Here is an 18351-nt window from a genome sequence, read left to right on the forward strand (position 1 = left end):
ATCCTTCCCTCTTTACCTCTCTAGCTCTCTGACATGAATGACAGTTCTTGGCGAGCTTCTAGCAATGGCCGAAGGAACTTGGGAGAAGCTGTCCCAGGTCGCTGTCCTGGGCGCTGAATATGACTCCCCTGAACGCCAGCCCCATCCGAAATGTTTGGAAGGGACCCGAGTAGACCTTCTCAAACTCATCCACAGACTGTTAGACAAGCGAGAGAAGAGTCAAATCATTTGGCTGCATGGCACGGCAGGCGTCGGAAAGTCTGCCGTGGCATTCACTGTAGCTGAAAGAATGAAAAGTCTGAAAATAACACAGAATACGAAAATTGAAACAAGGCTCGCGGGGACATTCTTTTTCTCGCGCAATTCCAAGGAACGCAGCACGACCGGACATTTCTTTGCGACGCTTGCTTACCAGCTTGCGAGCAATTTTCCCGGCGTCAGGAACGACGTGAATAGAGCCGTCCGCGAGAATCCTGCAGTGAATGCAAACCTGAAACTGTCGCCGATCTCATCTCCCTCCTTGGGGAAGCTCTTCGTGATCCTGAACTTCCCGTGATTCACATTCTGCTCACGAGTCGCTTGGAGGAGCATATCCGTCAAGCCATTCAAACAGAAGATATGCGCGCACTGGTACACGAGATACCAGTGAATACTTCTGGGGAGAGCGTTGCTGGCATCATTTCGTTAGACGGTGAAGATGTTGACAATGACATTTATATCTTCTTACAGTATTCCTTCATGAAGTTGCAAAATCGACATCCTGATTTCCCTCAGCCCACTGCGGATAAGCTTAGGCGGCTGGCGAACCGAGCTGGGAGACGTTTCATCGTGGCATCTACAATGATGAAGTTTGTCGACGACGGATGCAATGACCCCCGGGATCGCCTTGAGCTCATGCTCGACCTTACCAATGAACTGCTACCTGGGACGGAAGTGTATGAGTTATACAACCGTATCCTTGCCACCTGTTCGGACCCTAGCCGGGCATACCAGCACTTGTCTATTGTTGCTGCCCTTGCAGACCCTCTGCCGATCTCACAGATCTCGAAGCTCCTTGGCCCTGGTCAAGGCAGAGATGTCGCGACCGCACTGATGCAGCTACGGTCTTTCATGGATATTCCCGCTGATAGCAGCCATCCCGTGAATATCTACCACTCGTCCATTCGGGACTATGTTTCAGACTTGTCAAACTGCAACCTCCCTGGATTACAACCCATCACAGCACCACATTCCCTACTCGCTGACTCCTCTTTCCGCTTGATGATCCAAGACATCCCAGAACGCACTACTCTTATGGATGCGCTCTTAGAATTGAAGTCACAGAATCAGGCTTTGCAACTCCACGACCCCCGGAACTTGCAACAATCGTTAGCCTTCATCGTCGAGCCACCAGAGCCGCTGCAGGCTTTCATGGGCCTGTTATGGCTTCGGGGAGCTCGCGGGTCTGGTCTGGAGTCCTGGCTAGGGACTTTGGATGGACGTGCGTGGCTTCAGACTCAGACTGGAGGAGAGTGGTTGGAGACATCGAGCGGGAGGGAGTGGCTAAAAACACCGAGCGGGAGCCAGTGGCTGACGACACCGAGCGGGAGCCAGTGGCTGAAGACACCAAGCGGGAGGGGGTGGCTGGAGACACCGAATGGGAGGGACTGGCTGAAGACATGGAGCGGGAGCCAGTGGCTAAAGACATCGAGAGGGAATGACTGGCTGAAGACATGGAGCGGGAGGGAGTGGCTGAGAATACCGAGCGGAAGGGAGTGGCTGAAGACATCGAGCGGGAGGGAGTGGCTGAAGACACCGAGTGAGGAAGAGCTGAAGACACCGAGTGGGAGGGAATGGCTGAAGACATGGAGTGGGAGCCAATGGTTGAAAACACCGAGCGCAAGGGCGTGGCTAAAGACGCCGACCGGGAGCCAGTGGCTGAAGACACCAAGCGGGAGCCAGTGGCTAAAGACACCAAGCGGGAGGGGGTGGCTGGAGACACCGAGTGGGAGGGAGTGGCTAAAGACGCCAAGTGGCAGGAAGAGGGAGTGGCTGGAGACATTGAGCGGGAGGGAGTGGCTGGAGACAGCGACCGGGAGGGAATGGTTGAAGACATGGACTGGGAGGGAGTGGCTGGAGACATCGACCGGGAGAGAGTGGCTGGAGACATCGACCGGGAGGGAGTGGCTGAAGACATCGACCGGGAGGGAATGGCTGGAGACATCGACCGGGAGGAAGTGGCTGGAGACATCGACCGGGAGGGAGTGGCTGGAGACATCAACTGGGAGTGAGTGGCTGGAGACATCGAACGGGAGGGAGTGGCTGGAGACATCGACCGGGAGTGAGTGGCTAGAGACATCGGCCGGGAAGGAGTGGCTGGAGACATCGACCGGGAAGGAATGGCTGGAGACAACTGGGAGTGAGTGGCTGGAGACACCGACCGGGAGGGAGTGGCTGAAGACACCAAGTGAGGAGGAGCTGAAGACACCGAGTGGGAGGGAATGGCTGAACACATGGAGTGGGAGCCAGTGGTTGAAGACACCGAGCGGAAGGGCATGGCTACAGACACCGAGTGGGAGCCAGTGGCTGAGAACGCCGAGCGGGAGCCAGTGGCCGACAACACCAAGCGGGAGCCAGTGGCTGGCAACACCGAGCGGGAGCCAGTGGCTGAAGACACCCAGTGGCAGGGAGTGGCTGGAGACATCGACCAGGAGGGAGTGGTTGGAGACAGCAACTGGGAGGAGGTGGCTGGAGACGTCGACCGGGAGTGAGTGGCTGGAGACACCGACCGGGAGGGAGTGGCTGAAGACACCGAGTGAGGAAGAGCTGAAGACACCGAGTGGGAGGGAATGGCTGAACACATGGAGTGGGAGCCAGTGGTTGAAAATACCGAGCGGAAGGGCATGGCTAAAGTCGCCGAGTGCGAGCCAGTGGCTGAGAACACCGAGCGGGAGCCAGTGGCTGACAACACCGAGCGGGAGCCAGTGGCTGACAACACCGAGCGGAAGCCAGTGGCTAAGACACCAAGTGGCAGGGACTGGGACTGGCTGGAGACATCGACCGGGAGGGAGTGGCTGAAGATAGAGGCCGGAAGGGAGTGGCGGAGGACAACAACCAGGAAGTGGCTAAAGACATTGACCAGGAGGGACCTCCCCCGGAGGGGGCGAGAGCCGTTGCTCCCAAAGAGCGTGCAAGAGTGGCTCATGTCCCACCATGGGCTAGAGTGGTTTACCGAGAGCGTGCAAGAGTGGCTCCTGACCCCAGGAGGGCAAAAATGGCTGCATACCTCGGTCGGACAACAGTGGCTGCAGACCCCAGGTGGGCTGCAGACTAAACATGGCCAAGAATGGCTACGGACGATGAGTGGACAAGAGTGGCTGTTGACGCTGAGCGGAGCGGGCGAGAGTGGCTACAGACCCCCCATGGTCAAGCATGGCAGTTAACCCCTGCGGCGTCTGTCTGGGTAACAATGGAAAACTTCTCAAGCACGTTGGAAGCAATCAGCGAGTGCACAATCACCCCACGATTGCCTTTCCCTCCAGCTTTTCAAGCAATCCAGGAATTTAGGAGCTTACCAGACTTCTTGATGTTTCCAGCGTTCCTAGCGTTAAGGCCCCATCATTCCACCTCTGCATCCTTACAAGATTGTCCAGACATCGAGGACATCCGTGCTATGACCGCGTTCATGATTTTCGCAACCGAAGCACGGGAGCGAAGTGAGTCATCTTCTGACGCCCTGAAGTACGCATGCCAAAATTGGGTCTTTCATCTCTCACGAGCTCCGAGTCCAATGGACAACAAGCTCAATTATACATTCAAGCGCTTCTGGGATCGCCACCTCCTCTCCTGGCTTGAAATGCAGTGGTGCTTGAAGGGCTTGCAATCCTGCCTCCCTGTGTTATCCGAAGGGCAGAAATTTGCGCAGGTGTGTGCTCAATGGTTTTCGTGTATTCATCACCTGACCTGCGCACAAAAGGCACAATTGGAAGGTACAGGATTCCGGGTTTGAAACTGTCGAATTTATGCACCGGATGTCTTGCTATCCTGTTATTTCGCATCGATATTTTTCTTTCACGTCGCTTGTGTATTTTCCATCGCGAAGTATATATGCAAAGAGGTTTACAAAACGATCAGTCGTTCAAAATATACTACAAGGAGTGTACAAATGAGCCATCTTGTCAAAAGCTTTTTGGTCCTCGCCTTCAGTTTCGTAGCATTCACCTTCACGAGTCAATATTGTTGACATCATTGGACCAAGCCCGACCCGAGGATCAGATTTCAATACTGCTGTATGGACGACCATAAAGTGGCTCGTCGACTCGAACGCTGATAACGTCGCTGGCAGTTGCTGTATTAAATAATGAATTTGATATCGACGACAGTCGACTCCGCGATACCGATCATGTATTGTACAACTTGAATTGACGGCAAACGAGCCTTGATTCTATGCTGCCAGTACTGACACAATAATGTTATAGTTATATTTATAGTTAGTATCATCTATGGTCTGAACTTCGGAAGCCATGATGATCATCTACTTGCCATCCAGCTTCCGCTTCTCCCGCTCAGCACTAGCTTCTGTCCACGTCCTGCCTTTGTACAACACCAGTAAGATAATACAATTAGTAATGGCATCAACCCCGCCCAGATGGTATGCAAACCACCGTCGCCAATACTATCCTAAAACCAAACTCGGATCCGTTCCACAAGCAATCATGAAGTCGAGTCACTTGTAGAGGCACAGCGATCTCAGTAGCAACAAAAGCAAACAGACCACGGAAAGAAGCGTTGGTCGCTACTGCCGTCGATGAGCGACCAGTGTTTTCATCGACGGTGTATGCCAGCGTGCTCGCGTAGATCCATCTCTCGTGGATGAGAGCAAAAGACGGTGTGAAAGGAAAGAAACATACATGGATAGGAATCCTACGAGGAAGAGCATCGCAGCGACGTTGACCCGTTCTTGTGACCGATAGGTATGGAGGGAAAGGGTTGACATCAACAATGGACAGCTGTACTTCTCTGATGGCTGATGCTGGTATGACCGTCGGCTGTGCTTCGATGTCATTCTAACTCGTATGGTCTTCGTCATTCACTTGTGATTCCTTCTCTGAGATGTTTCTCGAGCCGTCCTTTGCTTCCGACGACTGTTGTTCTCGGAGCCTCCTCTTCAATGCATCTTGGTACGTCGTACTCCTTTCCTTCCGGAAGGTGTCCTTGAACAAGAAAAGGAATGCCGAAATATCATACCTCCCCAGATGACTAGGAACCAGAAGATCGCCCGCCAGCCGAGGCCTTGTGTCAGTGCACCACCGATAATCGACCCAAACGAGGGTCCGAGAAGAGGTGCAGCATAGAAGATACCCATCATTTTTCCTCGTTGATGCAGTGGCAGTCAGGACACAGAAATCCAAACCTTGCGGTCCTTTATCTCGCTGATTGCGCTCCAAATCATAGGAAAACTGCCTTGAATGAGAATGGAAAGAGACAAACTCAGGCTGATGTCCCCACTACTGGTGTGTAGCTGTCGTTCAATTTGAGCATTGGCGGCTATCCTCCGGCTGTTCAGCCGATATTGCAATGGTATTAAGGAAACAACTCACGGTTTTGTATATTCGCGCACAAACCTGTGATAATCGATGCTCCAGATATGATGAACACTACAACGTTCTGTACGATGTGATCTATCAGCCTGTAATTACAAAATCAAGAGGGAAGGACGCACCTTTTTCGTGTCTGACCATATTCGAGGATCATCCTCAACTAACGCATGCTCTATATCGAGCTTGATAGGTTCATTTGACGATTTTTGATTCGAAACATGCGTTTGGGTGTTTTTATCCTGGGGTTTCATGCCGTCTCAAATAAAGAGACGCTCGAACTAGGGACGAGAAACAGTCAGGAAGGTGTCGGTAGAACCGTAAATAAGAGAGCTCACCTCAGTCTCGGCTCGAAAGATTGAGCGCGACTATTTTAGGGGAGAGAAATTAATACGCTGATTGAGACGGAGAATAAAAAGCGAAGGTGAGTATGAGGCGTGCAACTAGGAGTGATCGCATATGTAAAAGAAAAGGGTGAGTAGGTACGGAGAGTGACGTCGAGCGTCATATTTTAATACTCTCGATTTCCGTAGGCGACAGAGTCTTACTCTGGCTTTCTGCCATAGCGTAAAAGGTTATCCGATGCAGGAACTGAAGCTTGAGATTGTCTGAGAGTGCATGATAACATAGATGATTCAGCAATGAAGCGGGCGACAAAAGCGCATATGGTTTTGCCGGCGCCGTTGATCAAAGATAACCCCAACTATAGTGTCAGTGTGTCGAACAACGTGGCCGATCGAGTGGCGCGGTTATAGCCTATAGAACCTTGTCTTCATTCTGGCTATCGGATAGCCACTGCAAGGAATACCCGAACGACCAGCTTGAGTTATCGAGGGTTTAGGATCGCAATCATCCAGGATTTCTGTAAGAGCCAACCATCCACGTCATGAGTCGACCCTGTTATCTGTCCATACAGGACGTACATTCGATTATCAACTTACTAAGTGTGCACCAGCCTCAAGTATCACATGTCGATTATCAGGGAACCGACGAGTCTTTTAGGGTGCGTTACGTTGATTGCAGGGCGTTTACGTCGCAATATATTGCTTGTAGCAATGAAGATAAAGGGAATGCTCTGCACATATTGTCATGTGGTGGTATATAAGAAGATATAACTATCTCACCAGGACTGTCCTCTGATTGGTATTCTGTTGTAACGCGTTACGAGAGGGAGATTTATCAGAACGAACTGTATTCCTTCGTCTGAATCTGGCTAGGGAGTTGAAGCGACTTCGGCCCTAGTCAGAATTGTGAGTCAACGATCATCATCAAAGTGGGTAGATAGGAATATTGGCCGGGACACTTGCAATGAAACACTTGCAGATGGACCGACCAAAATTCAGATCTGTAAATGTGGCAGCTGCACACTACGTATCATTGAATTTGTAATGGCGCTGATTCTGCCTAGCTGGCTCGGACGGACAAGACATGGACGTATCTTTCAGTCGGAGTTTCTATCGGCCATGCTGCCACCTCACTCGTCTAACATTCGAACGTATCTCATTTGTCGACCTTGCAAGTTTCATGCGCTGCGCTAGCTTACTGAAGGACACATAAGGCCGCAGAGCATGAACACAGAATCATAATGGGACGGGATGTGACTTCCAAGGCGTTCAGTACATCCTATGTAATGCGTTAAATTTAGATGCTATCAGGGCCGTTGAGGAGACCTGACGCGCGACACCTAGTTATGTTCAAGCTTGTCATATGAAAAGGTATTCTGTGCATTAACAAAATAATAACATCAAGTACATTGGTAGAGACTATGTACATTAACATCTACCATGCGCAAGTTCTTGAATTCGCTCCACTCCGTTTTTGCAAACAAAAGTATCACAGCGAAGGGGTTTACAAAAATTGCTGAAAGCCGAAGCTAACTGTTAGATGTGTAATTTGCGATCAGCAAAAGACTGTGCCTCGGTAAAGACCTCACTGGCGATAGTACACGCCCGAGCACAAGAGATGAAGAAATAAAATATGGAGCGGGGGTTTATAAAGACAAGGGACCACCTTCCAGATTTAGCAACATGTTGTTTGGTTTGTCGATTCTGTCTTTCCGTCTAGATGTTCCAGTCTGTCACTGACACCACAGGGCGTTACTTCATAAAGGCTAAAGCGTGAACTCAGGATATGTGTTAACTTCAAGCACACAAATATTCTACCCGTTGTTACACTGACGTCGGTCGGCGTGTGTGAACTAGGATAGGTCTTCTCAGTGACGACTCGAGTGAGTCTACTGAAGCTGAGGGTGGTTCTCGGCTTGACGGAATGTCAAGGGTTCCTCTGGTGATCTTGGTAAGACAGCGCTCGTCGAGATACAGGGCTAGCGGATACGGCTAAGAAGCGGGGAGTGACTTAGAAGTGCGGTCTTAGGCAGCTGAGCTGAGAGGCTTAGCTGAACAAGTTCTGGGATGAACCTAGTAGATTAAAGTAAAGTCTAAGTACAATAATCTGTCTACTTATAGGGTCTAACTACAAGTGTTCAAGCTCAGTCTGTAATCTATAGTATATCTAGGATCTATGATAACAAGACATGAGGTTCAGATAAGTACACCCCATTTCCTTGCTCTAGATCGCAGCGAACACACCCAGCGCCACCTCCGACTCACAAGGAGGTTTCTCCGTGGGGGGTGCCATTGCCCTGACATTGTTTGTCGTGTCCCTCGGTCTCTTCATCACCTATCATTGGTGGAGGCCGCACATCCCACTCAAGTCGTTTTTTGGCTGGTGCCCTTGTTTTGTCTCGATCTGCACCGACCATCGCAACACCCGCTTTGTGAACTGCCACTCCACCATCATCACGATGACCCCGATCATCAGCCATGCAGCCACCAGGGGCACATGCACCACTGCTGCAGCAGACTCATTCTGCAGCGCTGATGCACGTGCGTTCGAGCAGAGAGCTGAGCTCTCTGTCTTGTCTGATGCCGGGACATTGCAGCCGTCTCAGGCTGCTGGTCCAGGAGATGCCAACCAGTCACTCCCTTTCCCGCTTCATTTCAAACCGGACGGTGAGCCGGAGATCCACTACCTTCCTGTGTGAGTTTCAGTTCCCTCTTTCCCCCCTTTGCTGAATTTAATGGGTGCGGGTAGCTACACGATGACCGTCAAAGCAATGAGGCAGCAATGCCTCCAGCTCAACCTACCTTCATCAGGCACCAAGGCCATTCTTTGCAAGCGCCTCGAAGGCTTCAGTCGTGACCGAAACTTGTGGGATAGGTATGTGAAACTGTCATCCATTTCAGCATGCTCACAAGTCATCTCATCTTCAAGCCTCAGGCCTGGGGCCCGCAAAGCTCACAAAGGCCCACAGACAGGTCCAGCAAGCAAGGCCAAGGCACACCGCACGAAGCAGTCAACACAGCAGTTGTGCCGAGTTGCTTGGTGACTGCAAAATGGCCTCTGACCCCACTGCCACCACCCGCTGAAGGTTCAACAATACAGCGAGGCACGAACAATGCTCCTGACTGTATCTATAATTGTTGTAAGGTCGCGCGTTGCCTAGTCTGCTATACTTGAGACGACAAGTGCATTTGACCCTAAAGGGGAAGCGAGTGCAGCAAGGATCTAGAGGTATGTGCTGAAAGCGCTACTGGTTGGCCAATGCGAAGCGCGAGAAAGCGCAGGTGCGCGCAAGGCGCGGGAATGCGCGCGTGTATGGCGCGAAGCGCGGGAAAGCGTGCACGTGTATACAGATATGAGAGAGAGTAAGAGTGAGTTTGCTTAAGTGATGGTATGATGTAAGACAAGAGAAGAGAGATGCGAGGTGTAAACAAATAGATTTCTACTATGTTCTGCTAGGTAAATAGTGGGTAGTAACCAGTAAGTCCTCTGTCGTTCTGGTGGGAGAGTAAGTGAGTCCCGGTGGGTGAGTAAGTGAGTGTATGTACTGCTGGCGCTTAAGTATGGTGCCTAAGCGCTGTCATGCGGAGCCGAAGCGCTACCGAGTAAGGTATGTAAAGATATATGTAAGTAAGGGTCCATGATAAAAATAAAGATGGAACAATATGCAAATGTGAGAAATGGAAATATATGCACTAGGGAACTTAGTGGACAGTGGATGGATGCTTCTGGATGGCTGGCGCTATAGGGCGCTACAGCGCGGGAAAGCGCGCGCGCATATACATCGTGAAGCGTGGGAAAGGTACGCGCACATGGCGCGTGTTGCGCGGGAAAGCTGCGCCTCATATAGAGATAGCTGCAGGTAGCACACAGAGTGATGCTACAAGTTCGTGCCATGTACTCCCCAGTGAAAACTGCCATATTGCACAATGAGAGGCATGAGTCTCTACACCGCTCCAAAGACACTCGCACGATGGCTGAAGTCGCAGCACTGTTGCCTTGGGTGAGTAACTGCTTCTTCCTGCCCCCCTCCTTTCACAATACTGATGCGCTGCATGGGCAGGCTGATGCTATCAATCGTGCATTCCCATATGCGCTGACAGATGGTCAGCTTGCACCAGCTGTGAGCACCCTGCCCTGCCCCACTCCTGCGAGCGCTGGTGCTGATGCGAGCTTGCAAGATGCAATTGTCCAGAGTGTGGGCACAAGGCTCGTCAACATTGTCCAAGGTGCCCTCCTCCAGCTGAGTACAGTTCAGGTTTGGCTACCCGAGGCCGAGCCCCAGGATGCGGGCACCTCTGCTGGGTGTACACCAGAAGAACCTGCACCAGCCACGGAGACGAGCACCAAGAGGATGCGAGTTCTCAAGCTTGGGAATGGCACATTGCTGCAAGTGGCTGACGACGAAATCCCAGACCCACCTGCCATCAGTTTTGTCAACGACATCCCTTGGCTCAATGGAATGTGGGATGATCGCACGGAGCACTGGCAGGGCATGTCCATCATCAACATACAAGGCCACCCGATTGCAATCAAGTACTGGCCTTTGCTCTATTGCTATGGCCATGATCAGCAATGGAAAGGTACGAAAAACAAGTGGACTGACTGGTGTGTATGTGCAAGCTTCTCCTAGCTGGCCTTGACTGATCTGATTTGTTGTTTCACAGGACATCGTTGAGCGGTGTAGAGACTCATGCCTCTCATTGTGCAATATGGCAGTTTTCACTGGGGAGTACATGGCACGAACTTGTAGCATCACTCTGTGTGCTACCTGCAGCTATCTCTATATGAGGCGCAGCTTTCCCGCGCAACACGCGCCATGCGCGCGTACCTTTCCCGCGCTTCACGATGTATATGCGCGCGCGCTTTCCCGCGCTTGAGCGCCCTATAGCGCCAGCCATCCAGAAGCATCCATCCACTGTCCACCAAGTTCCCTAGTGCGTATATTTCCATTTCTCACATTTGCTTATCGTTCCATCTTTATTTTATCATGGACCCTTACTTACATATATCTTTACATACCTTACTCGGTAGCGCTTCAGCTCCGCATGACAGCGCTTAGGCACCATACTTAAGCGCCAGCAGTACATACTATGACTTACTCACTTACTCTCCCACCAGAACGACAGAGGACTTACTGGTTACTACCCACTATTTACCTAGCAGAACATAGTAGAAATCTATTTGTTTACACCTCGCATCTCTCTTCTCTTGTCTTACATCATATCATCACTTAAGCAAACTCACTCTTACTCTCTCTCGTATCTGTATACACGCGCACACTTTCCCGCGCTTCGCGCCATACACGCGCGCATTCCCGCGCCTTGCGCGCACCTGCGCTTTCTCGCGCTTCGCATTGGCCAACCAGTAGCGCTTTCAGCACATACCTCTAGATCCTTGCTGCACTCACTTCCCCTTTAGGGTCAAACGCACTTGTCGTCTCAAGTATAGCAGACTAGGCAACGCGTGACCTTACAACATTTATAGATACAGTCAGGAGCATTGTTCGTGCCTCGCTGTATCGTTGAACCTTCAGCGGTACCGACGAGGCACCCCAGAACAGTTCTGGGCCAGGTTCAGGGCTGCCAATGGTGAGCCTCTGAAGTTCACTGCCATTGTTCACAGGCTTCGCAAAGAGCGCAAGGAAGCAAACTTTGCACTTGTGGAGTGTGCTCGCGAGGGCAAGTTGTTGTGGAAAAGCTCTAAGAATTGTTCAGAGGTCTGTAAGTTCATCAGCAATGTTTCTGGCTACCAGAGCATCACCAAAACTCACCATTGGGGTGTTGGCCTCCGCTATGCAGTCACCTGAGGCTATTTTTCGAAAAACATACCCAGACTTGATCCTCGACTCAGACAGCCAGGCTGCGAGGGCTCTGACAGGGCAGATGTGGGCCTCATGTGGTGGGAAGGCCCACACCAGTTGCCCATTGTATGTTGATGTTGAAATACAAGGAGGCACTGCAGTCCAAGGCTTGGTAAGTGCTAGTGAAATTTTCTTGAGGCAATTTTCATATTGGATACCAGTTGTGCATCATATATTGATGTTGAAACTGAAGGAGGCACCACTATCCCTTGATGAGCACTAGTGTCAGAGATTAGAGATTTGGCTCACTACCAAGCATCCAAACTAGTGACTATAGAAACAAAGTAAGTATATAAAAGTATATAAGGGATCTGTAAAGTGCAGGAACAGTAATGTCAAACAGCATTGGATGAGCATATACTGCATAGTAAGATTATGTCAGTGGATATCTGGTGTGAGTGGTCCTAAAAAGGCAAAATACAGACCTAATAAGTCATGCAAAATATATCAAGATCGCTCTGCCCACAGCCACCCAAAGCAAAAAGGCCTGTTATACACTGTCTAACTGAGAATATTTCTCAATAATGCTTCATCTATGCGAGGCTTGAATATCAAGCTGAAATGTGATACTAACCCAGGGGTAAAAGCAATGTTGTTGATGGAATCATTGAGGTCTTCTTCCACTATAAAGGACTACAACATAAGAGCAATAATGATATACACTGATCTGAAACATAGTGGATGCAATGAGATAAGGTAGGCCTATCATGAAACTATGCTGTTGGCTCAGTCTAGTGATATGCACTCCTGGCTATGCACTAATGCAGAAAGTACATAAGCTCAGTGAACTAATAGAAGTCACTGAGGAAGTTCTATTGTGTGTGAAAGAAAATAGTAAGTAGCTTATGTAACCTACAGAATGGGCATATTGAGATTAGAGTATGCAATACTCCTCCTCAAACTAAGCAGAGTCCAAGCACAGTAGCAAAGTGCTTAGCCTTGAGGCTAAGAAGAAGTTTGGTGAAGGTGTCAGCAATCATATCATCTGTAGGACAGTACTCTAGTAAAATTGAACATTTGTCAATAGAAAACTGAACAAAATGATAGCAAATGTCTATATGCTTGGTGTGCATGTGAAACACGCTGAAGTTTGTAAGTGCAATGATAGACTGATTGTTGCAATAGAGAGTGGTTGGTTGAGTGAGCAGGTAAAAGATTTCAGAGATGAGATGATAAAGCTAGATGGCTTTCTTTGCTGCATGCATGACAGTAACATATTCAGCCTCTATCATAGAGAGTGTCACTAGCTCCTGCTTTTTCAAGCTTCATGACATGGCTCCATCATCCAACAAAAATGCATAGCTAGAGATGGTGTGTCTATGGTCCTGCAAGGCACCATTAGCATCCATGTACCCTTTAAGGCTGAGTTTGCCTTGACCAAAGGTAAGCACCATCTTCTTGATACCTGCAAGGTACCAAAAGATCTTCTTGATAGCCTCCCAGTATGCCATGCAGGGTTGGTGCCATACTAAGCAATGGTTGAGATGGCAAACACTATGTCTAGATGAGTGTCAATGGTAAGATGCATGAGTGAGCTAATGGCCTCACAATAAGGGATGTGTTTTATGAGTGTGGACTTAGCAGGAGTCTTGGGAGATTGCAATTGCATGAGTAGGGAGTTAGGGTCCATAGGGATGGACTCAACAGTCATCAATGTGAGATATGATGTGTGTGAGGAATGATGGCTAGATGAGAAGGGGTGAAAGGGGGAGAAAGGGTGAAGTGGGGTCAAACTCAAATAGACCTCTGGACATGAGTATAGATTCGGCCCAAGGGGATTGCTACTGAGAACAATTCCTATAAGTAAAATATGAGGGGAAACTTTAGAACTAATAAGAGTAACTGAGAATGGAAGGAGTGCGAGAACTTGCGCCGATGCAATGCGAGTGCAAGTGAGCCACCAAAAGAGCGATATGATGCACGGCTGAGTGGCCAAAGATTTAATGAGATGCAAAAACATGCTGTCGAGCCAAAGGATATATATGAAGGTTTGAGAACACGGAAGTGATGTGATGTGATGATGATGCATGAGGAGTGCTTGACGATAGGTGCAATGGGCAAAGTGCGAAAATTAGCATGGCCATTAGAGACATGTGTGCAGTAGTATGCTGAAGGTTTTAGATTTTCAGTCTAAGTGTTTGTGTGGAAACGGATGATAATTTCGATGGGGGAAAAATAAGATACATGAAAAATCTCAAGTACTAAGTATATATGATAGCATGTTGAAGTGCTGTTCAGAGCCGAGTAGGTAGCAGTAATATGTAAAAAAGGGTCCATAATGCAAGTAATGAAAATATAAATGAGATAGCTTTGAAAATATGGTCAGTCTAAGACAAATGAGATTAAATACGCACCAATGGACAAGTGGAGGACATGGATAGGATGGAGGAAGGATACACAATGGAACCAAAGAAAAGCTAATGCGAGCTGATGCACGTGCATGAGCTGCAGCTGTTAGCTGATAGCAGAAAGAATGTGCACTGTGTTAGTGATAATGCACATGGTGTGAGGACCTAAGGGATGCTGCAAAAATGGCCTCTACAAGGCTATAAGGACTCCAAGTCCTACAGCGAGAACAAGAATATCTGCACCTATGTGTTTGTAAAACACCTCCCAATCTAACTCCAACCACAGCTTTCAGCTCCTTGTGTATATAAGCTTGTACATGTGGGACATGTGCAGCAGCTATTAACACCATTGAAGTACAGCAGTCTGATATTCCACACTGACAAGTTAGCTTGAGTTAATATTGGAGTGGGGGACCCTAGGGAGGAGGTTAGGTTGTAGAGGTGTTTGGTGGTGTTTGGAGTGCAGACAGGGCATTAGGTAGAGTTCTGGGAGCAGTAGCAGCTCCATCACTTGATTGTAGATATTATAGGCATTTTCCCATTTTCCTCCACCAAACATCCAAAAAACATTGATTGAGGAGATAGAAAATTTCCCTCATTTTTTCTGTCAAAACATAGAAGAAAAAAATGTGTATCAATGATTTTCTGTGTGTGGGACATGATGCAAAAATTTGGCATGTTCCTTCAAGAATAGTGCTATATTTTTCATCTATTATCTGTTAAATAGCAGCTTACAATAATGTTAATTTTCTTCTCTGTGTTTTTCAAATATACACAAAACATTTGAAAAACACAAAAGAAAATTAACATTATTATAAGCTGCTATTTAAAAGACAATATACAGAAAATACAGCATTATCCTTGAAGAAACTGACAAATTTTTACATCATATCTCACACACAGAAAATCATTGATATATGAATTACTTTTTCAATGTTTTGACAGAAAAAATGAGGGAAATTTTCTATCTTCTCAACTAATGTTTTTTTTGAATGTTTGGTGGAGGAAAATAGGAAGATGCCTGCAGTGAGAGTCCAGTGCACACATTTAGCAGAGCCCACTCCAGCTGGTGAACAGAGCAAGAGTGTCCCATTTTTCCAGTATAGAGCAGAATCAGAGCAACAGAGTCAAGCTGAGTTTAAGTCCAGAAAATGTTGCATCTTCATTAGTGAACTGGTGGAGAAAGTGGAAGGATATATATAATATTATATATAGTACATAATCACATCCATCAGCACAATTCTGCCATTAATCATCGTTCCAACACAACCTTATATATTTATCCAATGACTGGCAAATATATTATACTTGTGAAAAACACTAATGTGTTTACTGAGTAAGAGAAAATAAAAGTATGTACTACTCTGAATTTTGACAGTATCTGCTTTAGATGTCCAAGAATGATGAATTATATGTTAATTAGAAATTTATGTAGGGGTTTATTATTTGGTAAAGTCAAGTGTGTGTTTTTAATCCAGTTGCATCATTGGTGGAAGTTCAAATGAAAGATTTATCTCAAGATTCTAGTCTGAAATTGATAGTCAGAATGGAAAATACAGATATTATTATGATTATGCTGTATCTTTTGGATTCAGCCTATAATAGACAGATAGCTAGATCCCCAGATTAGAGCTTGAATTGGGCCATAGAGATCATTTATAATGATTCATATGTCACACATAGAGCAACTATCACCAAGCAACTTATATGTCTCACCACACATCAACATGAAATATTAAGACATATTTTTGTAGAAATTTTTTATTATCATTGACAGGTTTCAAACATGTCATGATTCAAGAGAAACATGATTTTGAGTCTGGTGATCACTTGCAATTTCATCTTTAGCAGGTTTTGAACCCACACAGACAGATTTAGATTCTGTGCTATTAACTGCTTGGCTAAGACTAGTTGAATATACTTCCAATGAACTCATTCAAAAGTGAATTCTCATGGCACATTTATTTGCATTTTGTCAGTTCTTTCAATACACATCTTTATACAGATTGAAAACCTGCTTAGTTCAAGAGAAATATATTTTGACTCTGGCAACCACTTGAACGAGCACAATAAAGAATCTCAGCCTTAATAGACAGATTTGTATTTTTCCTCATTCTCCAGATTATCAGGATCAAAATTGAAAGTTTGATGTGTAATCTGCTCTTCTTCTCCTTCTTCTTCAACCAAATCAAGACCTTTAGAAAGAATTATATTGTTCTTGTACTTATCCTTCCAAGTTTGCATCAAGACTTTGGTCATATATTGAACTCTGTGAATCTTCCATTGTCAGTTTTCACTCATGGGCCCACTGAATCAAAATCTGTTTCTATTATAATGCAACAGGTTCATTTGACCTGCAGGTGGTAAAGGGCAAGTACACAAAGCTGCCAATGCCCTTGCTCACAGATCTCAGCAATTATTATTGCACTTTCCAAGAGGTCGCTAATTCCCTAATTGAACAAGATCACATAGGGAAGACCAAAAGGAACCACATGTGGGTAGCAGGTTTTCATAGCAATATCCAAGCACTCCTATGCACATGCCTAATGATCAAATTTTCTGACCATCACCTGCATGACCCTTACCCCTTTGCAGATGTAGATGCAGCCGCCAAGTTCCTTAGAGGTGTGTTCTCAGAGTGGTCAAGAACACGCGGGTTCAGAGTGAGGATGAACAAGGCTTGTCAATTGATCAAAAGTACTAAGAACGTCTAAGGTGACTCCGCAAAACAAGTGGCATGTTTTTTTCTATTAGAACATTCCTTGAATACTTGCTCGTAGACGGTATCTCAGACACTGATCTTCATTGGTTCTTGGTCAAGTTGTCATCAGAGTCAAAATCTGTTTCTCTTGGACTTTGTGAGTTTCAAACCCGCCAATGATGACATTTTTATTCTATGAAATCACGCCTTGACATTGACTCATGCGTACTTTCCTGAGAGCTCCATCTCACTGGTCTTAGCCAAGTAGACATTGAAACAGAGTCAAAATCTATTAGGAGGATAATGGTGTATAAACCGAGCCTGAAAGTGAGTTGTAAATATGGATCCTATGAGCCTACAAAGATATGAGTCTCTACAGCAGAATATTTTTTTTGCCAGCTGATAGCTGAGGCACGAGGCTAACCTAGAGTTTAGTCTATGATGAGCTACAACATGAAAGTACACATGAGTCAATGTCAAGGTCTGATTTCATAAAATAAAATGTTATCATTGGGCAGGTTTCAAACCTGCACAGCCCAAGAGAAACAGATTTTGACTCTGATGATCACTTGCAATTTTATTTTTAGCAGGTTTTGAATCCACACAAACAGATTTAGATTCTGTCGTATTAACTGCTCAGCTAAGACCAGTTGGATGTGCTCCCAATGAATTCATTCAGAAGTGAATCCTCAAGATACATTTATCTGCATTTTGTCAGTTCTAATATTACATCATCAGCCCACCATGGTGATCTGCCATCAGCACATTTTTGGAGCAATTGCTGGATAAATAGGTTTATTCTTAAAGTAGAGGCCCAGAAGAAGTCTGATGTCTTTTGCAATAAGAGTAGAATAAAAAAATCAATCGTGGCGACCATATTATTAAAAGAACTGACAGAATGCGGATAAATATGCCTTGAGGATTCACTTGTGAATGGGTCCATTAGAGGTGCATCTAACTGGTCTTAGCCGAGCAGTTAATACAACAGAATCTAAATCTGTCTGCGTAGGTTTAAAACCTGCTAAAGATGTCATTGTCAAGTGATCACCAGAGTCAAAATCTGTTTCTCTTGGACCATGCAGGTTTGAAACCTGCCAGTTGTGACATTTGTTTTATATGAAATCACACCTTGAAATATGCTGATGGTCAGTTTTCTTGCAAGCCAATCAAAGTTGTGTTTGGCCAAGTGGTTGTCACAGACAGTATCTCAGACATTCATTTTTTTTTTCATGCGAGCTTCTGCACCTGGGAATAAGTTGAATTCAATGGCGAGTTTTATTTTCTTGCATGCACTTACCTTGACAAGTGCTAACTTCAATGGTTGAATCTATTTGTTCAGTGTGATATAACATGCTCACCCTCATCCAACAACTCAGCCTTTTCAACAAATCTGTCTTCATTGTATACCCCGTCTATCATTCCTGCCTCATCTATCATCTCTGGATCCTCTTCCACCTCCACACTGAATTCTTCCAGCTCCATCTCAGTACTATCCACTTGGTCAGCTCCATGTTTCTTCAC

The 18351-nt window shown here is 46.8% G+C and overlaps 3 protein-coding genes across 3 annotated transcripts; 2 read left to right on the forward strand and 1 right to left on the reverse strand.

The window, feature by feature from the left end:
- Window positions 1-64: 64 nt before the first annotated feature.
- On the forward strand, window positions 65-1597 carry F5147DRAFT_762614 (uncharacterized protein; the record flags this gene model as incomplete). The annotated part of the gene is made up of 3 exons (XM_041440593.1): window positions 65-552; window positions 576-1173; window positions 1223-1597. 3 exons carry the CDS (start codon window positions 65-67, stop codon window positions 1259-1261), a joined length of 1125 nt encoding a protein of 374 aa, XP_041290001.1. The 3' UTR covers window positions 1262-1597.
- A 2801-nt stretch (window positions 1598-4398) lies between these two features.
- F5147DRAFT_708214 (uncharacterized protein) lies at window positions 4399-4901 on the reverse strand (the record flags this gene model as incomplete). Its single annotated transcript, XM_041438122.1, is given in 3 exon segments — window positions 4399-4427; window positions 4447-4654; window positions 4710-4901. Coding segments are annotated over 2 exon segments (333 nt in total), but the record flags the coding sequence as incomplete, so codon positions are not given.
- Window positions 4902-9813: 4912 nt separating this feature from the next.
- F5147DRAFT_810807 (uncharacterized protein) lies at window positions 9814-10709 on the forward strand (the record flags this gene model as incomplete). The annotated part of the gene is made up of 3 exons (XM_041443444.1): window positions 9814-9921; window positions 9982-10526; window positions 10586-10709. The coding sequence occupies 3 exons, from the start codon at window positions 9814-9816 to the stop codon at window positions 10707-10709; spliced, it is 777 nt and encodes a 258-aa protein (XP_041290003.1).
- Window positions 10710-18351: the final 7642 nt, after the last annotated feature.

Source organism: Suillus discolor, assembly GCF_016758755.1.
Source record: "Suillus discolor strain FC423 chromosome Unknown F5147scaffold_49, whole genome shotgun sequence".
Lineage (NCBI taxonomy): Eukaryota > Fungi > Basidiomycota > Agaricomycetes > Boletales > Suillaceae > Suillus > Suillus discolor.